Source organism: Pyrgilauda ruficollis, unplaced genomic scaffold, assembly GCF_017590135.1.
Source record: "Pyrgilauda ruficollis isolate IOZ18807 unplaced genomic scaffold, ASM1759013v1 scaffold61, whole genome shotgun sequence".
NCBI classification, from domain to species: domain Eukaryota; kingdom Metazoa; phylum Chordata; class Aves; order Passeriformes; family Passeridae; genus Pyrgilauda; species Pyrgilauda ruficollis.
Genome location: NW_024527822.1, coordinates 2,456,442 through 2,474,882, shown reverse-complemented (window position 1 = coordinate 2,474,882; position 18,441 = coordinate 2,456,442). Strand labels below are relative to the sequence as shown.

At 41.1% G+C, this 18,441-nt stretch overlaps 1 protein-coding gene across 1 annotated transcript; it reads right to left on the bottom strand.

Annotated features, from left to right (window-relative positions):
- Positions 1-1,158: 1,158 nt before the first annotated feature.
- SEC61A2 (SEC61 translocon subunit alpha 2) lies at positions 1,159-15,790 on the bottom strand. The gene is made up of 12 exons (XM_041483748.1): positions 15,511-15,790; positions 13,902-13,969; positions 9,961-10,026; positions 8,415-8,493; positions 6,656-6,787; positions 6,407-6,516; positions 5,617-5,770; positions 4,333-4,493; positions 3,137-3,334; positions 2,734-2,925; positions 2,520-2,596; positions 1,159-2,211 (listed from the first exon to the last, which is right to left on the bottom strand). The coding sequence occupies exons 1-12, from the start codon at positions 15,515-15,517 to the stop codon at positions 2,025-2,027; spliced, it is 1,431 nt and encodes a 476-aa protein (XP_041339682.1). The 5' UTR covers positions 15,518-15,790; the 3' UTR covers positions 1,159-2,024.
- Positions 15,791-18,441: the final 2,651 nt, after the last annotated feature.

Here is an 18,441-nt window from a genome sequence, read left to right as displayed (position 1 = left end):
GACCAGTGATAGGACCCAAGGGAATGGTCTGAAGTTGTGTCAGGGGTAGTTTAAGTTAGATATCAGGAAAGGATTCTTCACCCAGAGGGTGGCTGGGCAATGGAACAGGCTCCCAAGGGAAGTGGCCACAGCAGTGAGCCTGACAGAGTTCAAGATTTGTTTGGACAACACTCGTGGGCACATGGTGAGATACTTGGGATGTCCTGCACAAGGCCAGGAGTTGGACTCAATGAGTCTTGTGGGTCTTCTAACTTAAAAGTCATAGAATTGTAGAATTACAAATCAAGTAGTAATTCTCTGTGACAGGAGCAGGGACAGCAGCACAGGAAAACTGTGTGCATGCTCTGCTCTGGCTGAAGTAACTGAAATGGCAATTTCAAGAACTTCCTATTGTGATTTAGACATCATGTTTCCTTCTCCCAGCCCTAAATAAACTATGCAGAAAGAGAAAACTGGTTTGTCTGATCTAAAATAATAATTATGACACCACCATCTATCGGTGCAAACAAGAACTGTGCAGGCCCAGGGGATTCTGCTGAAGGTTTGAGGTTACTTATGTGCCCTGAGAGGGCACAGCCTCGCAGTTTTCCCACTCCTGAGGACACGTGTGTGTACCCAGGCTGTGCCTTCATTCACTCAAAACACTTCTAGATACATCTTATCCCAAATAAGCCTTGTTAAGTGTATCTGCATACAGTGGGCTGCTACTAATTATGTAAACAGCCACCACGGCTGAAAGGTCAGGATCTGAGTGTTAATAAACACACATCAAAATCAGTACTGCCTCTGAAATAGATGAGGATGAGTGTGTATAATTAGGGAAACTTTTTGAAACAGAAAATTGCTTAAGAGTTTGTTACCTTCACAAACAACACAAAGTTACTTTCAAGTTGAGAGTGAGAGAAGATACAAGAAATGTAACATCAAAGAGGAAAAAGTGATTACAGCAGAGCAGAAAAGCTCAATTTTAAGGGGGGAAATCTTGGGATTTTTTTAAAATTGTGGCTGCTGAAAATGGATCAGAATTATATTCTAGAAAGAAAAAAACAAAGAGGAAGAAAGGGAGCCTTCTAGACCTACTTCCCTATCAAGGCATTGTAGAAATTACCAAAGACTACACATGGATTACATCTGGCACACCCAAGACACAGGAGAGAGTTTAATTAAATAAGTTTATTGTCTAACGCTTACATTTGTTACATGGCCGCTGTAAAGTGCGACAAATTTTCAGCAGGAACTCCCCGTTCCCCCTTTTCCCTCCTATGAACTGCTTTAGGAACCAGGCCTCGTTCTTTAGACTCACAAAAGCGAAGTGGACATGAAGTTTCAGTGGCACAGTTTTCACAAGTACATGGTTGAACAGAGCTGCCGGGCTGGCCGCCCCGGCGGTGTGACAGCGGCTGCCCCGCGCGGGCCCGGGGCTGCAGCAGATCCCCCACAGAGCAGCTCACGGGTGAGATGAGTATCAGCCGCCGGGAAAGGTTTGCTTGCCACCCTCAGAGCTCAGAGAAAGGCGCCTGGGTGGAGGCACGGCAAAGGAATAAGGAGTGCTGAGTTCAGTGGTGGGGAAGTGCGATTTAAAAAAGTATAAAAAATTAATGTAAAATACAGATACAAATAAATTTTGTCAGGGATATTGGCAAGTGGCAATCTGAACTCAGGGTGGTTTTTTTGTTCTATTAGGGACAGGGAAATTAATTTAACACTTTACTGCTGTGTGCAAAGACCTTTACGGCTCTCAAACTGATACATTTTACCATCTCACTGTAGTGTCTGAACAGCAAGGTAGATGAATTGTTTCCAGCATTACAGGCAACACTAGATAATACTTAAACAAGATAATGTAAACTTTATTCTTAAGGCAGCTGGTACTAATGCTGCACACAGGCATCCTCAATGCCCATTACAGTAATGGGACACGTAGCACTTGAAAACAAGTAAAAAGAAAATAGCATTATTGGACTAAATGATGCATGTTGTCAAAATACTTTCCCTTTCACACAAACCATGAAATATTTGGACATCTAGAAAAATAATGCACCTACTCCTCCAACTTCAGCCTGTTCTTTTACAAATATTTCGAAATACTGATAAATAATAGTGACTGCAAGCAGAATGCCAGTGCCAGAGCCAATGGCTCCTAGAAAGTCAGCTAGTACTGAAAGGGCACCGATGCACAAACCACCAAATGCAGCTGCTGTAGGGATGTATCTGTAAGAAAGCAAAAAACAGGGAAGAAGAAGGTGATAACCAAGGTATCTTTCTTTTACAAACATGGAATAGATTCAACTCAAAATCCCTCACTATGTCACTTAAAAAAAAAAAAAAAAGACAATACAGGTTAATCTCTAATCTGCTGCTGTAGCTTCTTTTGCATAACTAAGAAAGGCAACAGCTGAATGGGAAGAATCTTCCCTTTTGCAGTGGAAATGGGTATCAGATTTTTCTGACAATCTCTGCTCTAGTTGACACTTCCCCAGCACTCTTCACCATCCAGCTGAAAGTCAGCATTTCCTTACCTGTTAAGCTCATGAACCATTGATGTATCCCTGTGGCCTCTCATCACCATTTGCTGTTCTTTGAGTTGTTTGGCAACCTGCAGAAAACATGATTTTATGAAACTGCTGCAGTGTTTCACGGTCACTTGATGTTTACTGGGATAAACTGATCAGTCAGTAGCTGGTCTGTTCTAAACCAGAAACACTGTTTGAAAACAATTACAGTAGAACTTACATCTTTTGCTGATGAGCCAGACACCTCGATCCAAGTCTTGGAGAAGAATGCACAGGATCCCAACATAAATATTATATAAACTATTACATGGACAGGATCCTCAAATATTGCACCCATGGATTCTGGAGGAGACAAGTAGTAGCACAGGCCACCAACAGGGTAAGAGCGAGCAGGGCCACCTCCACTGACATCCTGAGAGGGGAAGAAAAAGACAATAAATAATTTTTCACAGACTTCCCACATTCCTATGCTGTACTAACAGAGGAATTCCTCTTTGATATTTGAAACAGCTTTTATACACAAATGTTAAAAAGTAAGTATTCCAATTGGTTAAATACCAAGGAGTCACATCAAAGTAAAAATGCAATAATTCTGTGCAGCTAAAACGTGATGAAATACTCACTGCCCACTGTCCCAGTAAGTTCACCAAGAAGTTGCCACTGAAACGAACAGACAACATCTGGGAAATGACGTAGAGGTTTGACACTAAGGCAGACTGCAGAATGATGGGAATGTTGGAGGTATAGAACAGCTTGATGGGATAGCTGCTGTACTGCCCTCGGTACCGTGCAGACTTGATGGGTAAATCCACTCGGAACCCCTGTGGGAAAGAACACAAATGCACCAGGGCTCACCTCAGAGACACAAGGTATTCCCAGAATGCCCCAAAGCTATTCCTGACCATGCAGTTCTTGCTAGATAAACAAGGACTGCAAGGTCTGAGATAGTAAAGCCCAAAGGCTTTCTGCTACAGTCTGGATTACAGATTTTAAGGATTTAAAAGTGCTACTGCTTTTCACAGTAACATTACATTCTTTTCACATAAACATGGTTTCTCATCTGCTAACTGGTACTCCTGTAAAATCTATTTTATATCTTAGGGGTTGATAAAAGCTTGTCATGGCTTTCAACTGAACTAGCCAGCTACCAGCAGGCTCTTGTGTAGTTTTCTGGGGCAGGAAACTTTTCTTGGGTCTACTTTTCTGAGAAGAACCAAGAAAAGCCACATGAATTTGAAAACCTGGTCTTGGGGTTTTTTTTGATTGGTTTTTTTTTCCCCAAAACTCAGACCAAACAACTCATTTAAAAAATTACATTTTAGCTGCCCTTGCCCCCATTATCTCCATACGGATCCTCCTTTCATGTCCATTTTAGTAGATACTTAGATTTTAAAAGAAACACTAATTAAATGTTTCAAGAAAATTAGGGAAAAACCAATAAGCTAGACACCCCCAAGAAGCAAAGTTCTCCAGCTCTGTTCAAAAGTATTCTTTTCAGTCAATGATGAATATTAAGAATATTATGGGTGTGATGCAACCACTGCAGTACCAGAATCCGTTTTATTTAAAATATTCTCATAGTGTGTATGGCATTCAATGGAATGTGAGATTACACACTGAGTGCAACTAGGCCTGGCTGTAGAATTTTACAGCTTTACTGTCACAGAGGTAATTGTTACTGAAATAAAAAGAGTTCATTATTCAAAACTAAGATACTTCAGTTACTCTGGCTTAAACCTTCCCATCTTATCCCAATGACTGCAGTGTCCAGGGCTGATGTGCACTTCCACCTGTGCAGAGCTGCTGTGAGGAGTTTTACCTGGAAATAGATGACTACAGCAAACACAAACACTGTAGCAATCAGGTTCATGAGATTGGGCAGATTCTGTCGGTAAAAAGCCTCCCGCAGAGCCCGGACCTTGTCAGTTCGTGTGGCCAGGAGATGGAATAATGCAATCACAGCACCCTCAAACTCTGTTCCTGCATGAAGAAAGGGAAAGAAAGGTCAATCTCCAAATTTAAAACATTTTTTAAAAAGTACCTTTCTTTTTGAAATTTTCAGTATGACATACAGAAAATGTGATACAATAGGACATGGATCCTGTCATAACAAATATGTCACAACATAGGACACTTTTTTAGGTTATGGAATGTAGAATGATCTAAAAAATTATCATTCCTGGTTAGAAAAAACCAAAAAAATAAAAACAAAACCCCATACAAACAAAGAAAAAAAATCAACCAACCAAAACCAAACCCAACCCAACAAAAAAAACAAACAAACAAAAAAGAAACAAAAAAAAACCCAAACAAACAAACAAAAAAAAACCAACAAAAAAAAAAAAAAACAGCAACAAAAAAAAAACCAACAAACAACAAACTATGAAAGTCACACACATGAAAGAATACTCTCTTCCTTTCTTTTCTGGGAGTAGGATGATATTCAGAAGGAAGAAATAATAAACAAGGTGAAAAATAACTTTTAGAAGAACAGTAATAAAAATGCAACAGAATTGCTAAGAATTCAATTCTCGCAAACTAAAAACATGGCTCAGGATTTCAAATGAATGCAGTAAATGGGTTAATTTCTTGATACTGTATCTTAAAGTGCTATTTCAGGGGTCTCAGAACAACCAGATGTTGTCAAAGACTGGCTGTGGAATGAAGAGACTGCAGCCTCTGAAGAATCAAACCAGCTTAAAGTAATTCAGAGGCAACAACTACAAAAGCATCCTATAGCCACAAACAACAGCTGGATCACAAACAGCTCCTCTGAGTGAACAGCATTTCCTATCTTCTCTATTTCCATGGACTAAGTGATGCTAAAACAAGATGACTTCAGTTTGGAAATCCAAAAATTTTCATTCAAGTGGCCTGAAGTCCCATTTCAACTGCTGCACTTCAAATCAGCAAAGGCAAACTTGTATTAATCTCCACGTAAGTCAGACGTTTTCATCTTCAATGTTAATTGGAAAACTGACTTCAGAAGCCAACCACCACACATTAGAACTCTTTTAAAATGCCAACCAATAAAAATTTGATAGTTTATGTGTAGTATACACCCATTGAAACATGTTGTGAGTGACTGTAACAGCACACATACCTCTGCCAGTGTTGATGGTAGTGGGACTGAAAGCTTTCCAGACAATGGTTTCACAGATGTTGGTAGCAATAAACAGGGAAATACCAGACCCCAATCCATAACCTTTCTGTAGCAGCTCGTCTAGCAGCAACACAATCAAACCAGCCACAAACAGCTGTGAGAAAAGAAACAAAACTGAGCAGAAACAAGAATAAATCAAGTCAAGAGTTGTGTATTAATTCCCTGCTTCACTATTTTCATCATGTTGGAGAGCGATCATTAAGTCTTTCATCTAAATGTCATTCATGCACTGGTTCTGACCCCTCACGTACCAATGCCTGCACATCTCACCTGGCAATGACCTCTGTGCCTTTTTTCAAGGCAGACACAGCAAACAGATTACTCAGTAATAACTTTCTTTCAAAAAAAAAAAGTTAAAGTTCATGCATTTATTGTTCTATTCTGCAGGAGAATGTCTCAAAGCTGCAGCTGTGCCATTTAGTGAGAATTCCTCCATAGCATTGAAGAGCAGCCACTGGAATTCCTGTATTTTTTATAGCTACCAATTCCTGTATTTTCAATTAAGCACCACTCCTACCTAAAATACTTTTGATATTTATTATCCCAGCATTCTCCTACTTTATGGAATATTTAGAATTTCTCATATATTATTTTCTCATCTATCTCACAGATACAAATAATGATTGAAGTCAATAATAAATTGAAGTCACCCAGACATAGAAAGATTTTTCCTTCCAGCTACACTGTCTCTAACCAGTCTCAGTTACACACAAAATAGCTCTTTACAAACCTGAATTATAATAAGAAGACAAATTCCAGCACCCATTTCAGCAGGATCTCCATACATTCCAGTCATAACATACACAATGGCTTGCCCAATGGTAATAATCATCCCAAATACTAAAACAGAGAGAAAGCAAATCCTTTAAAAAAATCTGCAGTCACCTACCAAAGAAATCTCATATCTATTATCACTTAGACAGGCTGCTTTCCCAAGAATAAAAATACACTCAGTAATTTCAATTGGAACAGTGCTTACATTTCTGAGCTCCATTGAACAAGGCTCTGTCTTTTGGAGTATCACCAACTTCAATGATCTTTGCTCCTGCCAGCAGCTGCATGATCAAACCTGATGTCACAATGGGTGAAATACCCAGTTCCATCAAAGTACCTAGAAAAGAAGAAAAATTAAAACAACTGCCATTCCAGCACCTCTCCTAAAGCATTAGATCTCTTCAAAGGTTCCTGACCTATAACAAATATTTCTAATGATGCTTCCAATATGTATATTCCTGTACAAAAGGTTTGACGAAACAAAGACAGTTACAGCCTCACAAAAGGCTGCTGTGTTAGAACCTGTAATTTTGAAGGCAGCATGGAAAACCCACGTAGCTTTCAATTACAAACATTTTTGTGGAAGTATGCTAACACTGAAGTCCAACGCACACTGAAGCTCAGTTTTTTTGGCATGTCCTTAAGGAACCTTTCCCTGGACAGCATCTTGTCCCTGGTTGTTTATTCTGTCAGTGCTTCAATGCCAAATTTTTCCAAAAGTTTAATTTTGCAGACCACAAAAAAATGCTGCAGAATCTACAGTTCCTGAGAACACTGTCCTTTGAATCACTGGCTCCAGTTGAGAGTTTAGGATTAGCTCTTAACAAAACAAAGACCATCACTGAGCTGCTCTTAACTCTGCCAACTCACTGGCACTGTGCCACTGAGGTACCAACTCCCAATTGTATACAATTCAAAGAGGGAAAGCATTAAACTAATTATTATAATTTGGTTCTTTCACACTTGTATCCTGGAGTTTCCATGTAAAATATTACACCACCTGTCATGGAAATCTCTACTCCTCCAGCAGCCAGAAAATTAGATGTCAAAAACTTTAGGATTCACCTCACATCCTCCAATGACTTCTAGTCAGTTGACTTAAGTGAAAACTCAGTTTCCCACTCCTGCTTTTCATTGCTTTCAGTATCTCTAGCCTTTTCTTGGCCACTGTTACCATTCTGTTTGGGTAGCAAACAGCATATTTAGTATCATACACTGCTAGGGACACACCAAATTCTGCAAACACTGCAGGAGAATTCGAAGTAGAGAACTTCTTTACCTCACTATCCTCACTGGTAACAAAATTTGCTATTCCTAAGTAAGCAGTACCTTCACATTAGAGGGTTCCAGTGATTTTCTTCCTTCCAGCCAATTTTCCAAGCTACAGATGAGATCAGTGTCCTCATTTAGAGTCAGGCATGACTGGTCACCCATCTTAAGTTTCAGACTTCTAGCATTAGTTTGAATCTTATGCATTTGGTTGTTTTACTTTACTCTTCCTAAATGTGCTAATTTAGTTTTGATAAAGTTTATGCCTAACATCTCTGCCTTCAGCTTTCCTACCTAGAAAAATATTCACTCATAACACTGCCTAACTATTATGAAGTGTAACTGACTTGCACAGGTGAGGCATTTCCTAATCAACACTCTTGCACTGTACATTAGTGCAGTTCCTAACTGGAAAGTCAGAAGATTCCCTGTCCCATTTACTGTTTAGAAAGAGGATGCTCTAAAATCCTGAATGGAATAATCCCAAACTTATGAATCATTATTCTCATCTGCATCTCAAAGAAATCCCACTCCTAACATGAAGCACTGCTCAAGTACCAATTTTGATTCCATCTGTGTTAAGAACTTTACCAAGTGTTCCAACCTGACATCTGGGTGGTGTGGAATTTAAGAGCCAGCTGTTTTCCTCCTGGGCTGTTTATCCCACTAGAAAACAGAAAGGATTGAGTACCAACCTCTGTTTGATGCAAGAATGACTCGCATCCAATAGAAGGGGTCTGCAGAATCTGATGACATGATTCCAAACAAAGGGATCTGTCAAAGTGCACAACAGCATTAAACAGATACACACAATTAGCATGCATTAATACAAAATCTTAACATGTAATGATTCAACTGTTAAATTATTTATTTTTCTTTAATTAAACCAGAAGTATTGACACCATCTCTTTTCATCCTCTAACTGGGGAATAACTCAGAGGACTAAACTAAGACCCTTCCACAGGAACCCCTAAAAAGAAGTTGTTTAAATATGTTTTGAAATATCCCACATGGAACTGTCAATACTAAACACATTCATACAAAACTTCCAATATTCTGTTAGTCAATACTGAGGGATTTTGAGCTCTTTAAAACTCTTCCTAATCACCAAAACAGTAGAGTAGGAATCCAGGCAATCTTAGGGATCAATTTCTGAAAACTCTAGTCCAAACCATCTGTTTTCCCTATTCAACTACTATGATCTCTCATATAGATGCAAAATTCTAATTATTATAATTATTATAAAATTCAATTATCTAAATATCCAGCTGCTAGGAAACCCATATGAACTACATGTTCTTCTAACTCTAGTATCATTCCCACTTCCTCCTTCCAAAAAACAGATAGGTACAAGAGCTGGGTTTTAGCCCTTAAATAGTCCTTCAGAGCTGAAAACAAAAACTATTAAACTACAGCTCTGCAGTCTGGAACGGCTGCATTAATAAACATATGCCAAAAACCCTGATGCGGAAATGTACAGATCATTTTGAGTCTTCCAAGACATATGTAAGTCCCTAAAGATGTATATCAAGTAATACATGGATTCTCATTTTCTTCAGTATCCAGGTTTTTTTTAAAAAAAACCCATTTTTAAAGAACAACAAAAAAGCATCCACTGTTTACAAGCCAAGCACAGATTTTAGGAATGCCTACAACTAATAAAGATCACATAAATGTTTAAAAAGACAGGCATTTTGAAAGGGCTTTAGCTCACAACTTTACCAGGATATTCACAAAAAAAACAAGTTCTACATGTCAACTTCAAACACTTCACAAAAACATTTTCCTGCAATCTTTACAATCCATCAGCTTGTTGAAGAGGAATTTGGCAAAAAGACACCTTGATTTAGTTTTCACCCTTGTGAGTGCTGAAATTTAAGCGCAGCTATGAATAGAGGGTAAACAATGCATTGAATTGCTCAGCTTGTTTATGCTGCTCAATAGTTACCTTGGATGTTTACCCTGCAGCCACTACCATCATTTGATAGGACCTTTGTAACAAGAAAAAAACATTACATATTTTTGACTAAATATAAAGCATTAGTTTCTAAAAACATCTATGATCAACACTAAAGACTATTTCAGAGAACCAGGTTTTTTGAACTGAACTTTAAATAGTTTAACATAGAAACAAAAGCTGAAACTGGTAGATCAACATGAAACAAGAACATCTCATGCTTTCAGGGTACTTTTTATGTACAGAACACACATTTTCTGCCCACAGACAACATCAATACCTACCTGGCAGCACACTAAGAAAATGAAGAGTGTGATGGCTGTCCATAGTACCTTCTCTCTGAACTGGATCTACAGGACAGAGTGGAGACACAAACATGTTCACTGTAGGTAGAACTTCCACTGCATTCTCCCAACAGTACTAAACGCTGTTATCATTCAGAATTCAATGGAAGATATCGAAAGCATCACTCCTCATTGGAATGTATTTTTAATATGATTTCAGATTTTAGAGAGAGAGACAACTCTCTATGTGGAACTGGCAGACATTCAGTTATTAGAGTATATTTTGTGGAATGTATTTTTAATATGATTTCAGATTTTAGAGAGAGAGACAGAGGTAACTTATGTGGAACTGGCAGACATTCGGTCATTACAGTATATTTTATCACAGTATTCTAATACAGTGGGTACTTACAGAAGAGCAACAGCATGGCTAAAATCATGGACTTACCAGAGCAAACATGAAAGATTAATGCAAAAAACTTATCTTCAGTACTTAGTGCTCTAGGTTTCAACAGAAGTTTTGTAAGGCTAGAAATTGTTAAACTAAAGCACCATAAAGTTTTTAGAGGGATTGAACTGTTGTGAAGACCCGTGATTTAAACCAGAAAAACCATGAGTTTTCAACATCAATTCAAAATACTTAGAATTAAATTTTTCAAATGGTGTTAGAGGAAGCTTAAAATTCATCATTATGTTCATGGACATACACCACAAAATGATCTTTAAATATTCTTTGTTTTCCTCCAAAATATTTTTATTGATGTAGGCTATATATTACTTTAAAAAGAATGCCAGACTAATGACCACTAGTCATTAATTCATTGGAGAGAATCTCAGAGTCACAACATTTGAGGTGCCTGTAATTAGTGCCAGGTGCAAGAAGAGAAGAATCACAAGATTTAGGTTTGAGTCAGAGGATTACTCAAAGCATGAGACAGAAAGAAATGCACTTGAAGAGAGCAGAGAGAGCTGAGATGCAGGGTTATGTTCAAGTTCCCACCTCTCCTCCAGGGACTGTAAACCTGAGGGTTAAGTGTGGTCACTGCAGACAAGTGTAGAGCAGCTACTAAACCATGACATGAACTAACACATAAGAGAGATACAGCAGAAATGGTTGGAGCTCTCTGCCTCCAACCACTGAATCTGCCTGTGGAGAAGTAACAAGAAAAAGGATTAGTGCCTGGCTTAATAGGTACTGAACACCCACAAATGAGAAACTACAAACCAGTGCAGCAGCAGCACAGGTCCTCAAGCAAAGAAAACCCTGAATGTAGTCTACATCTTTATGAGTGAAACCACGCACTTAGAAGCAAAATAATCCAGGTAATTTAATTTATTTCCTGCTACTGCATCACTCTTAAAAGAGGACAGATGCTAAAAATACTTACAGCACAGAGTTATAAAAAGAAAAATAGTGACAGCAGCAAATAAATCCAAACAATACCTTGTGTTAGACTATACAGGGCTGACCCATTTTACCAAGTCTGAACTCCACAATTCAGACTTTAAGCATAGACTTCTAAGACCAAAAATGCTCAGCCAAATTATCTCTACAGCCTCACAGTTAAACTTGGCATCAGTGAAGGTCTAAAACTGCTCTGGTTCTCTCTCTAACTGTGGTGAATATGAGCACTAGAGGAATTCTGCATCACCCAAATCGCAGTTATTCACAAGGAAAAGTCTCTATGAGTCAAGACGACAAAAAAGAAAAAGGAGTCATCCAAACCCATATGTCAGGAATGGCAAAATACAGAGTGGTACCAAAATATTCCAGCCACAAATGCTAACAAGCACAGGGACAGTAAATTTCACCATCTGATCTGATTCAATTGGACATTTTCTTCCTTTGACATTTTTCTTAAATCATGTGAAAATGAAGGGACTTGAGCATTATCATCTTGGTGCTCTGAACAGTATGTTCTACTTAGCAAACCTGTGCATGAGGGAAATACAAGCCCCTTCTACTAACTACAAAAGTATCAATCACTTTTGCTAATCAAGTTGGCCAAAACACAAAAGCAACACTCCCTAGAGACAGAAGAAACCACTTTCCTCATCAACAAGAACAGCAAAATGATTCAGTGAGAGCCAAACTGAATCAAAACATCATCTTCATTTAATAATCAATACGTGTTTAATGAAAATGAATCTCTTTTTCTATATGGTTATCTAAATTTCTTGCCCTGGCCTTAAACCAATCCACTAAACCTTTACTGGTCATATCTTCCTGTGACATCTGGCAAGAGAACAATCAATTACAGAGAATTAGAGTTACATGGAATGATCACTTGACAAACTAAATCACTTGATAAACCACACAGAAGCAAGGAACATGACTGAAAATGGTCAAAGGACTCTTCAGCCTAGGAAAAACATTCCCAATTACATTTTCACTGTAAATTTGTATGAAGCTGGCAAGTGGCAGCCATTGTCTAGACAGCGACCAAAATAGCAGCAAAGACAAAATGACCCAAATAGACAGGACAGGAATCTTGGCACCTCTCTGGGCATCCTTCATCTCATGATGGACAACAAGGACAGACCAAGCTCCTCTTCCTCTATGGCAAATAACATCTGCCAGTGAGCTTTACAGAAACATCACTATCTGTAGGCTTGTGTCAGCTTTCTCTTCTCACTGATGTCACAAGACAAAAATGGGATGGCTGTAACCAACTAATCACAGATGAGCCATAAATCAGCACCAAATGATTGCACCATGGCTCCCCACTGCAGAAACAAAGATGGGCACCTGACAACCAGACCTGGTGCATCCAAGCCTTAGCAGGGGGGCCTGGCTCTGGAGAGTCCTGCTCTGAAAACACCTTTGTCTGGCCTAAATAATTTGTTTAGAAACCTGTCCCAAAGCTGAAGGATGCTGCAAAGCAACTAGATGGAGCAAAGAGCCAGGGGCTAAATCCCAGTCTTTTGAAAATATCAATTCCAGAGGGCCACAATCATAATGTTTTACTGTATCTTCTCCATTCAACTCAGCAGGCTCAGCTATGGTCACTGGCACAAACACCTTTACATCCAGGTCTAACGTTTGGGAACCTCTCATTAACCAAAGGGGATTCTCTGAGATGGTGCCATGCTCCCAGTTAAGCTTTCCCTTTTAAGAACATAAAACCCAACAGTTACCTCTTAAGGAATTTTCATGGAAGTCATGACAATAATCATGATAAGTCAATTTGTTACTCTGATTAGATTGTCACGTGGGCAATATGTGCTTGCTTGAGTTTTGAAAGCAAAAATGGTGTTTGGTTGGGGTTTTTTGGACAAGGCAGGTCTCTTTCTGATCTGTAGAAATTACCTATTTTTAATCTAGAAAATGTGCCGAGAAATGGGAGCAGTTTCAAGGGCTAGAGGATGAGAGAGATCAGCTGTAAACGAACTGAGTTCATTGACTTCAGATCAAAGAGGAATGTCACATCCAGAAGGTGAACAGAGCAATTACCTGAACTGTAACACAGATCACTCTCCCACCTCAGCAAGATCAATCACAGCTATGGGTGTAGGAAATACCTTGTGGGAAGGGAAGAATTAAATTTGTGCTTCCTGATCTAAAGAACAATCCTTTTCCAAGTAATATACAAGAAGCTCAAAGCCAACAGTGGGATCCACAGGAAAACAAAGCTTGAAGACTCTACCCTAGTACATTAAAATAGATCACATGGAGCTGAAATGAAATAAACTTAGTCTAGCATCAAGATTATTTTTAAAAATTAGTTAGCATCATTACCAAAGGGAACAACTTACCAGAAGTGTGCTCAGAATTCATCATCACAGTAATATTTTACCTTAATATGGGTTCCCCTCTGCTCCAAAGAATATGTTTTACTTTAGGGCCCCCCATCTGTATCTGTATTGGAGCCTGGACTAGAATATTCCCATATTCCCTCCCCTGTGGACTAATAAAAGTAAGAATATGATGTGGCACTCACTTTTCTTTCCGGTTTCTGGATTTCAGGTAACACTGCACAGAATGGCTTAATAACTTCTAAAAATTTTACTGTTCCAGAAAAACAAACACACACACAAAAGAAGACAGAAAAATGCATTAATGAACATTTATGAATTTATAAAACTTTATAGAACTCTATTTAGCTTCCAAAACTGTCTGAAAACTAATACCCTCTCCTTAAAACAGCTGAAAACAGGGCAAAAATTTGAAATAGAATTCTTGTTCTAACCAGATTTGGCCCATTATTTTTTCCACAGCTGGAATAATTTTAGAGAAGTGGTGCTATATGTATCACCAGAAGTGATCTGAATTGTATTCCATCTAAAAATAAATGACCTAGTATCAGTCTGTGCTAGTTAAACACAGAATGATATTGACATCAAAAGGTATCTATAGAGAGATTAGCATCTTGTGTTTACTGAAGTATTTAGCTGAAAAAATCATTCAATTGTTAAAAAATGTTTAGAAATGGTAATTTAAATGAGTGCAACATTTATTCTGATTGGAACTTTGAGGGATTTTATTTTAGTTTTAATACATATCTCTTCACAGTTTCCCCTTTGGAAACACAGAAATGCTCAACAGTTTGAGCTCTTTTTCTGGGGAAAAAAATGAAATCAATTTAGGGGAAAAAAAATCAAAGTGTATGTGCTTGGTGGGGAATTTGCCCTTCAAAACTTGAACATTATTTCCAGCCCCAACACACCGGGACAGATATAAAAACCACCACTGGTTCCTTTTCAAAGAGAATGCATTTATTACATTGCAGAATGCATTTATTACACCATAAGTACCATTTTGGTTGTAGGGCCATGTTTACATGTACACTCTGATGTGACTTAAGTCTCCTCTGTGTACTCTATGTATCCCAAGCCCTCACACAGCTCGTTGGAAGGTGCACCTCCCTCCACAGAGGGTGGCACAGCTCCACCGTGAACAAGCCATCAGAGCATCATGGAATGGGTCAGCATGGAAGGGACCACAGGGCTCATCTGCTCTGATCTCCCTGCTCAAGCAGGACAATCCCAGAGCACAGGGCACAGGGATGTGTCCAGACCCTTCTGGAATATCCCCAGTGAGGGAGACTCCACAGCCTCTCTGGACAATCTGTTCCAGTGCTTGGCCACCGCACAGGAAATTCTTCCTCATGTTCAGGTGGAATTTCCTGGGCATCAGTTTCTGCCCTTTGCCTCTTGTCTTACTGGGTGGCATCACTGAGCAGAGCCTGATCCATCCTCTGACACCCGCCCTTTAGATACTTACACACACATACATATGCGTACGTAGGGTATATATGCTCCATACGTGTATACCGTGTATATAGTGCATATATATATATAGTAGGGCTAGAGTGGAACAGGACACCCCACCACGAAGCAGTGCCCGCCCTCACGCCGTGCCCGGCAGCACCGACCCTGTGCGGGGAGCGGGTGCTCGGCACCGCCGGCCCTGCCTGCGGCGGCACCCGGAGCACGGGGCCGCATCGCCGGCCACGGGTCACCGGCCTCGCCCTCCCCTCGCTGCCCGGGGGGCCGCTGTTCCCCGCCCCGGCTCCCGGCCCGCTCCCTCCCGGCTCTGTCCGCACTCACTGCCCATGGCGGTGGCGGCCCGGCCGCGGTCCCAGCGCTGTCACCGTCGCTGTCGCCGCCGTCACGTGACGCGCGCTGCGGACGGGCCGTCCCTCCCCGCCCGGGGGGACACGGCGGTACCGCCCTCACGGAGCGCCCCCCGCGCCCTTCCCCAGGCGAGGGGAGCCGGATGGGCGGGATCGGCGCGGAGCGGTGGCCGCCGCGGCGGGATCAGGCTGAGGGCGGGCAGCCGCCGCGGCGAAGGACCGCGCTCCCGGAGTGCTCCGCGCGGCGCGAGGGGCGGGCGCGGCCCCTCAGAGCCGCTCCTCAGCCCGGCCCGAGCGGGAAAGCGCCCGCCCCTCACTCGCTCCGCCTGCGGGGCTTCGGCCGCTCCGTGGTGCTGGTGCAGCAGTACCAGGTGGAAAGCACGGGCTGAGCGGTTCGGTACCGAAGTGTTTTGTTAACAGCCCAATCCAAATCCCGTGTTGACAGATGGGTGTGATAATTTCAGGGGGCGAAAGGACATTGGGGCGTTGGAGCGTGTCCAAAGAAGGGCAACAGAGCTGGGAAAGGGTCTGAAGCACAAGTCCCATGAGGATCAGCTGAGGGAGCTGGGCTTGTTCATCCTGGAGAAAAGGAGGCTTGGGCTGCCTTTGTCACTCTCTACAAGTCCCTGACGGGAGGATGAAGCCATGTGCGGTCGGGCTCTGCTCCTGAGCCGCAGGGGGAGAGGACATGGCCTCAAGGTGCACCAGGCGAGGTTTAAGTTGGGCATTGCAGGAATTTCTTCACAGAAGGGGTGATTAGACATTGCAATGTGCTGCCCAGGGAGCTGGTGGAGTCACTGTCCCTGTGGGTGTTAAAGGAAAGCCTGGATGTGGCACTCAGTGCCATGGCCTGGTGGTGCTCAGTCATAGGTTGGACTCAATGGTTTTGGAGGTCTTTTCCAATCTAATTGATTTTGTGATTCTGTGATTGTCTGAAGTGAACCTGAAAACCTATTCCAATATCATCTCTCAACCACCAAAATAGGTATCACACCTACAGAGCTCTCAGTTACAACAGCCAGTGGTATATAAAATTAGGATCATCAGAATTTACTGCAAGATTTAGATATGACCATTAAAAATAGTATTTATTCTTCCTGAATAACTGATCTGATGTACAAGCTTGAATTCTTCCTGTATTAGACTAAGTTACCAAAAGAAAACACAAAATGTGTGAGGCATGAGGGCTGCTCCAAAACCTTTGAACCAATATTTTGGATTGCACTCTGCATTCCCTAAGAAATCCTCTTAACTAAGACCTTGCTACAATACCTAAATGACTTTGTTCAATAGCTTCCCTTATCTGAAATCACTTAGAAAAGTTTTTTCTCCTGGTTTTATATACTCATAACTTAACAAATACTAATGAGCAACTCCATAGCAATTACTTTCACCTAGAGTTCTTGTACAGTCTGACAAATACTCATAATTAATGTGCCTGGCAGTGTACTTGTAGATCATAATCTCCAAATAATAGCTGGGTCGGTAGCTAAGCTTCAGGAAGTTTCTTGTTATCACCCTTTGTTCAGATTTTTAGCCATACTTGTTTGAGTTCATTAAATTACAGGTTTAGTTAGCAAATCCTTCTCTCTCTAAGTCATTGGCCACTGTTTTGTGATTGATAAAAGGTTCAGGAGGTTTCTTCAGTCCATACCAACACAGATACACCACTTTCAGGTGTGCTGAACAAATGTTTATCACCTTCCTCACTGACAGAAGCAAAAAAATTAAAATGCAGTATTGTTTTCTTTGCTTATTAAAAATACAACTGTGTTTAGAACTTTTAATCTTCAAAGTTCAGACTGTATTTTTTAAATCTAAAATAACATCACTGGTATAAAAATACTTGTTTTAATGTTTTCCTGGTGTGTTTTCTTTCTGAGAGCTTTTGCTGCCTTTAATGAACTGCTCAATCTAGGAGCACATTCCTTCACGTCATTATTTTTTTTCCTACTAGTCTTGCACTTCTCTCTGAAAATCCTGACACACCACAATGCACAAATGCTGTAATTCTCTCTCTCTAGTTAGCTCCTTGCTACCTAACAGCACATAAAGGCTCACCTCCTTGTGTTAATGTCCAAGGCCGGGGACACTCTGTTACCCACTCACTCAGCCTGTGTGGCAGCTCAGGCACATGGTGTGGCTCTTGGGGTGTCCTGTGCAGGGCCAGCGCTGGACTCAATCCTTGTGGGTCCCTTCAAACTCAGGATATCCTATGGTTCTGATCTAATTTCTGCTTCTCTTTTCCCCAAAGCAAAAGCAACCCAGCACTGTGCAGGGTGTCCCAGCCGGCATGCAGAGAAGAGCAAGGCACACAGATGGAATGTGTGCATCCAGAATTGCTGGGAGAAACAGTGTGAGCCCCTCAGTCAGCACACGCTTTGCCTTGCTCCTGGGAGCTGTTATCCATCACGCAAGAGCAGTGTTCTGCAGGCAGTCTGTGTCAGCTGAACGAGCAAAGCTGTGCTCAAGCTCTCCCTCCGTACCCCAGGATCCCTGGGGAGCTCCGTGGCACACCGATGGCGCTGGGGGCATTGAGCCAAGCAGCGCTACAGAAATAGCTTTGTCTCCCACCAGGAGGATCAAACAGGGACAGAACACTTGAGCATCCTTTATCTGTTGGATAACCAGACCTGCACAGCCTGTGGGGGAATGGTGTGTAGCAAGGTCAGGTTTGGGCCACGTGAAACTCAAAACATGGGGTCTGTTCTTCCCTTGTGTGCACTAAAACTGTGGGTTTATGTAATCATCGGTGTGCGGTCAAGGCTGGTGATTGCGCTCTACAACTTCCTTGGCTACAGCTGCAGCCAAAGCAACGTTACTCTTCAGCCTCCTTTTTCTAGTTATCAGCAGAAATTTAAAGCAGAATATGCCTTGATTAGATAAAGCTGTTCAGGATGTGCAG

Excerpts from the sequence above, each read along its gene's own strand:
- SEC61A2 (XM_041483748.1), bottom strand. Across the intron at positions 10,027-13,901 it reads TCCAGAAACCGGAAAGAAAA|ATCCAGTTCAGAGAGAAGGT; the intron begins GTGAGTGCCACA and ends TCTGTCCTGTAG. Across the intron at positions 2,212-2,519 it reads ATGGTTCATGAGCTTAACAG|ATACATCCCTACAGCAGCTG; the intron begins GTAAGGAAATGC and ends GCTTTCTTACAG.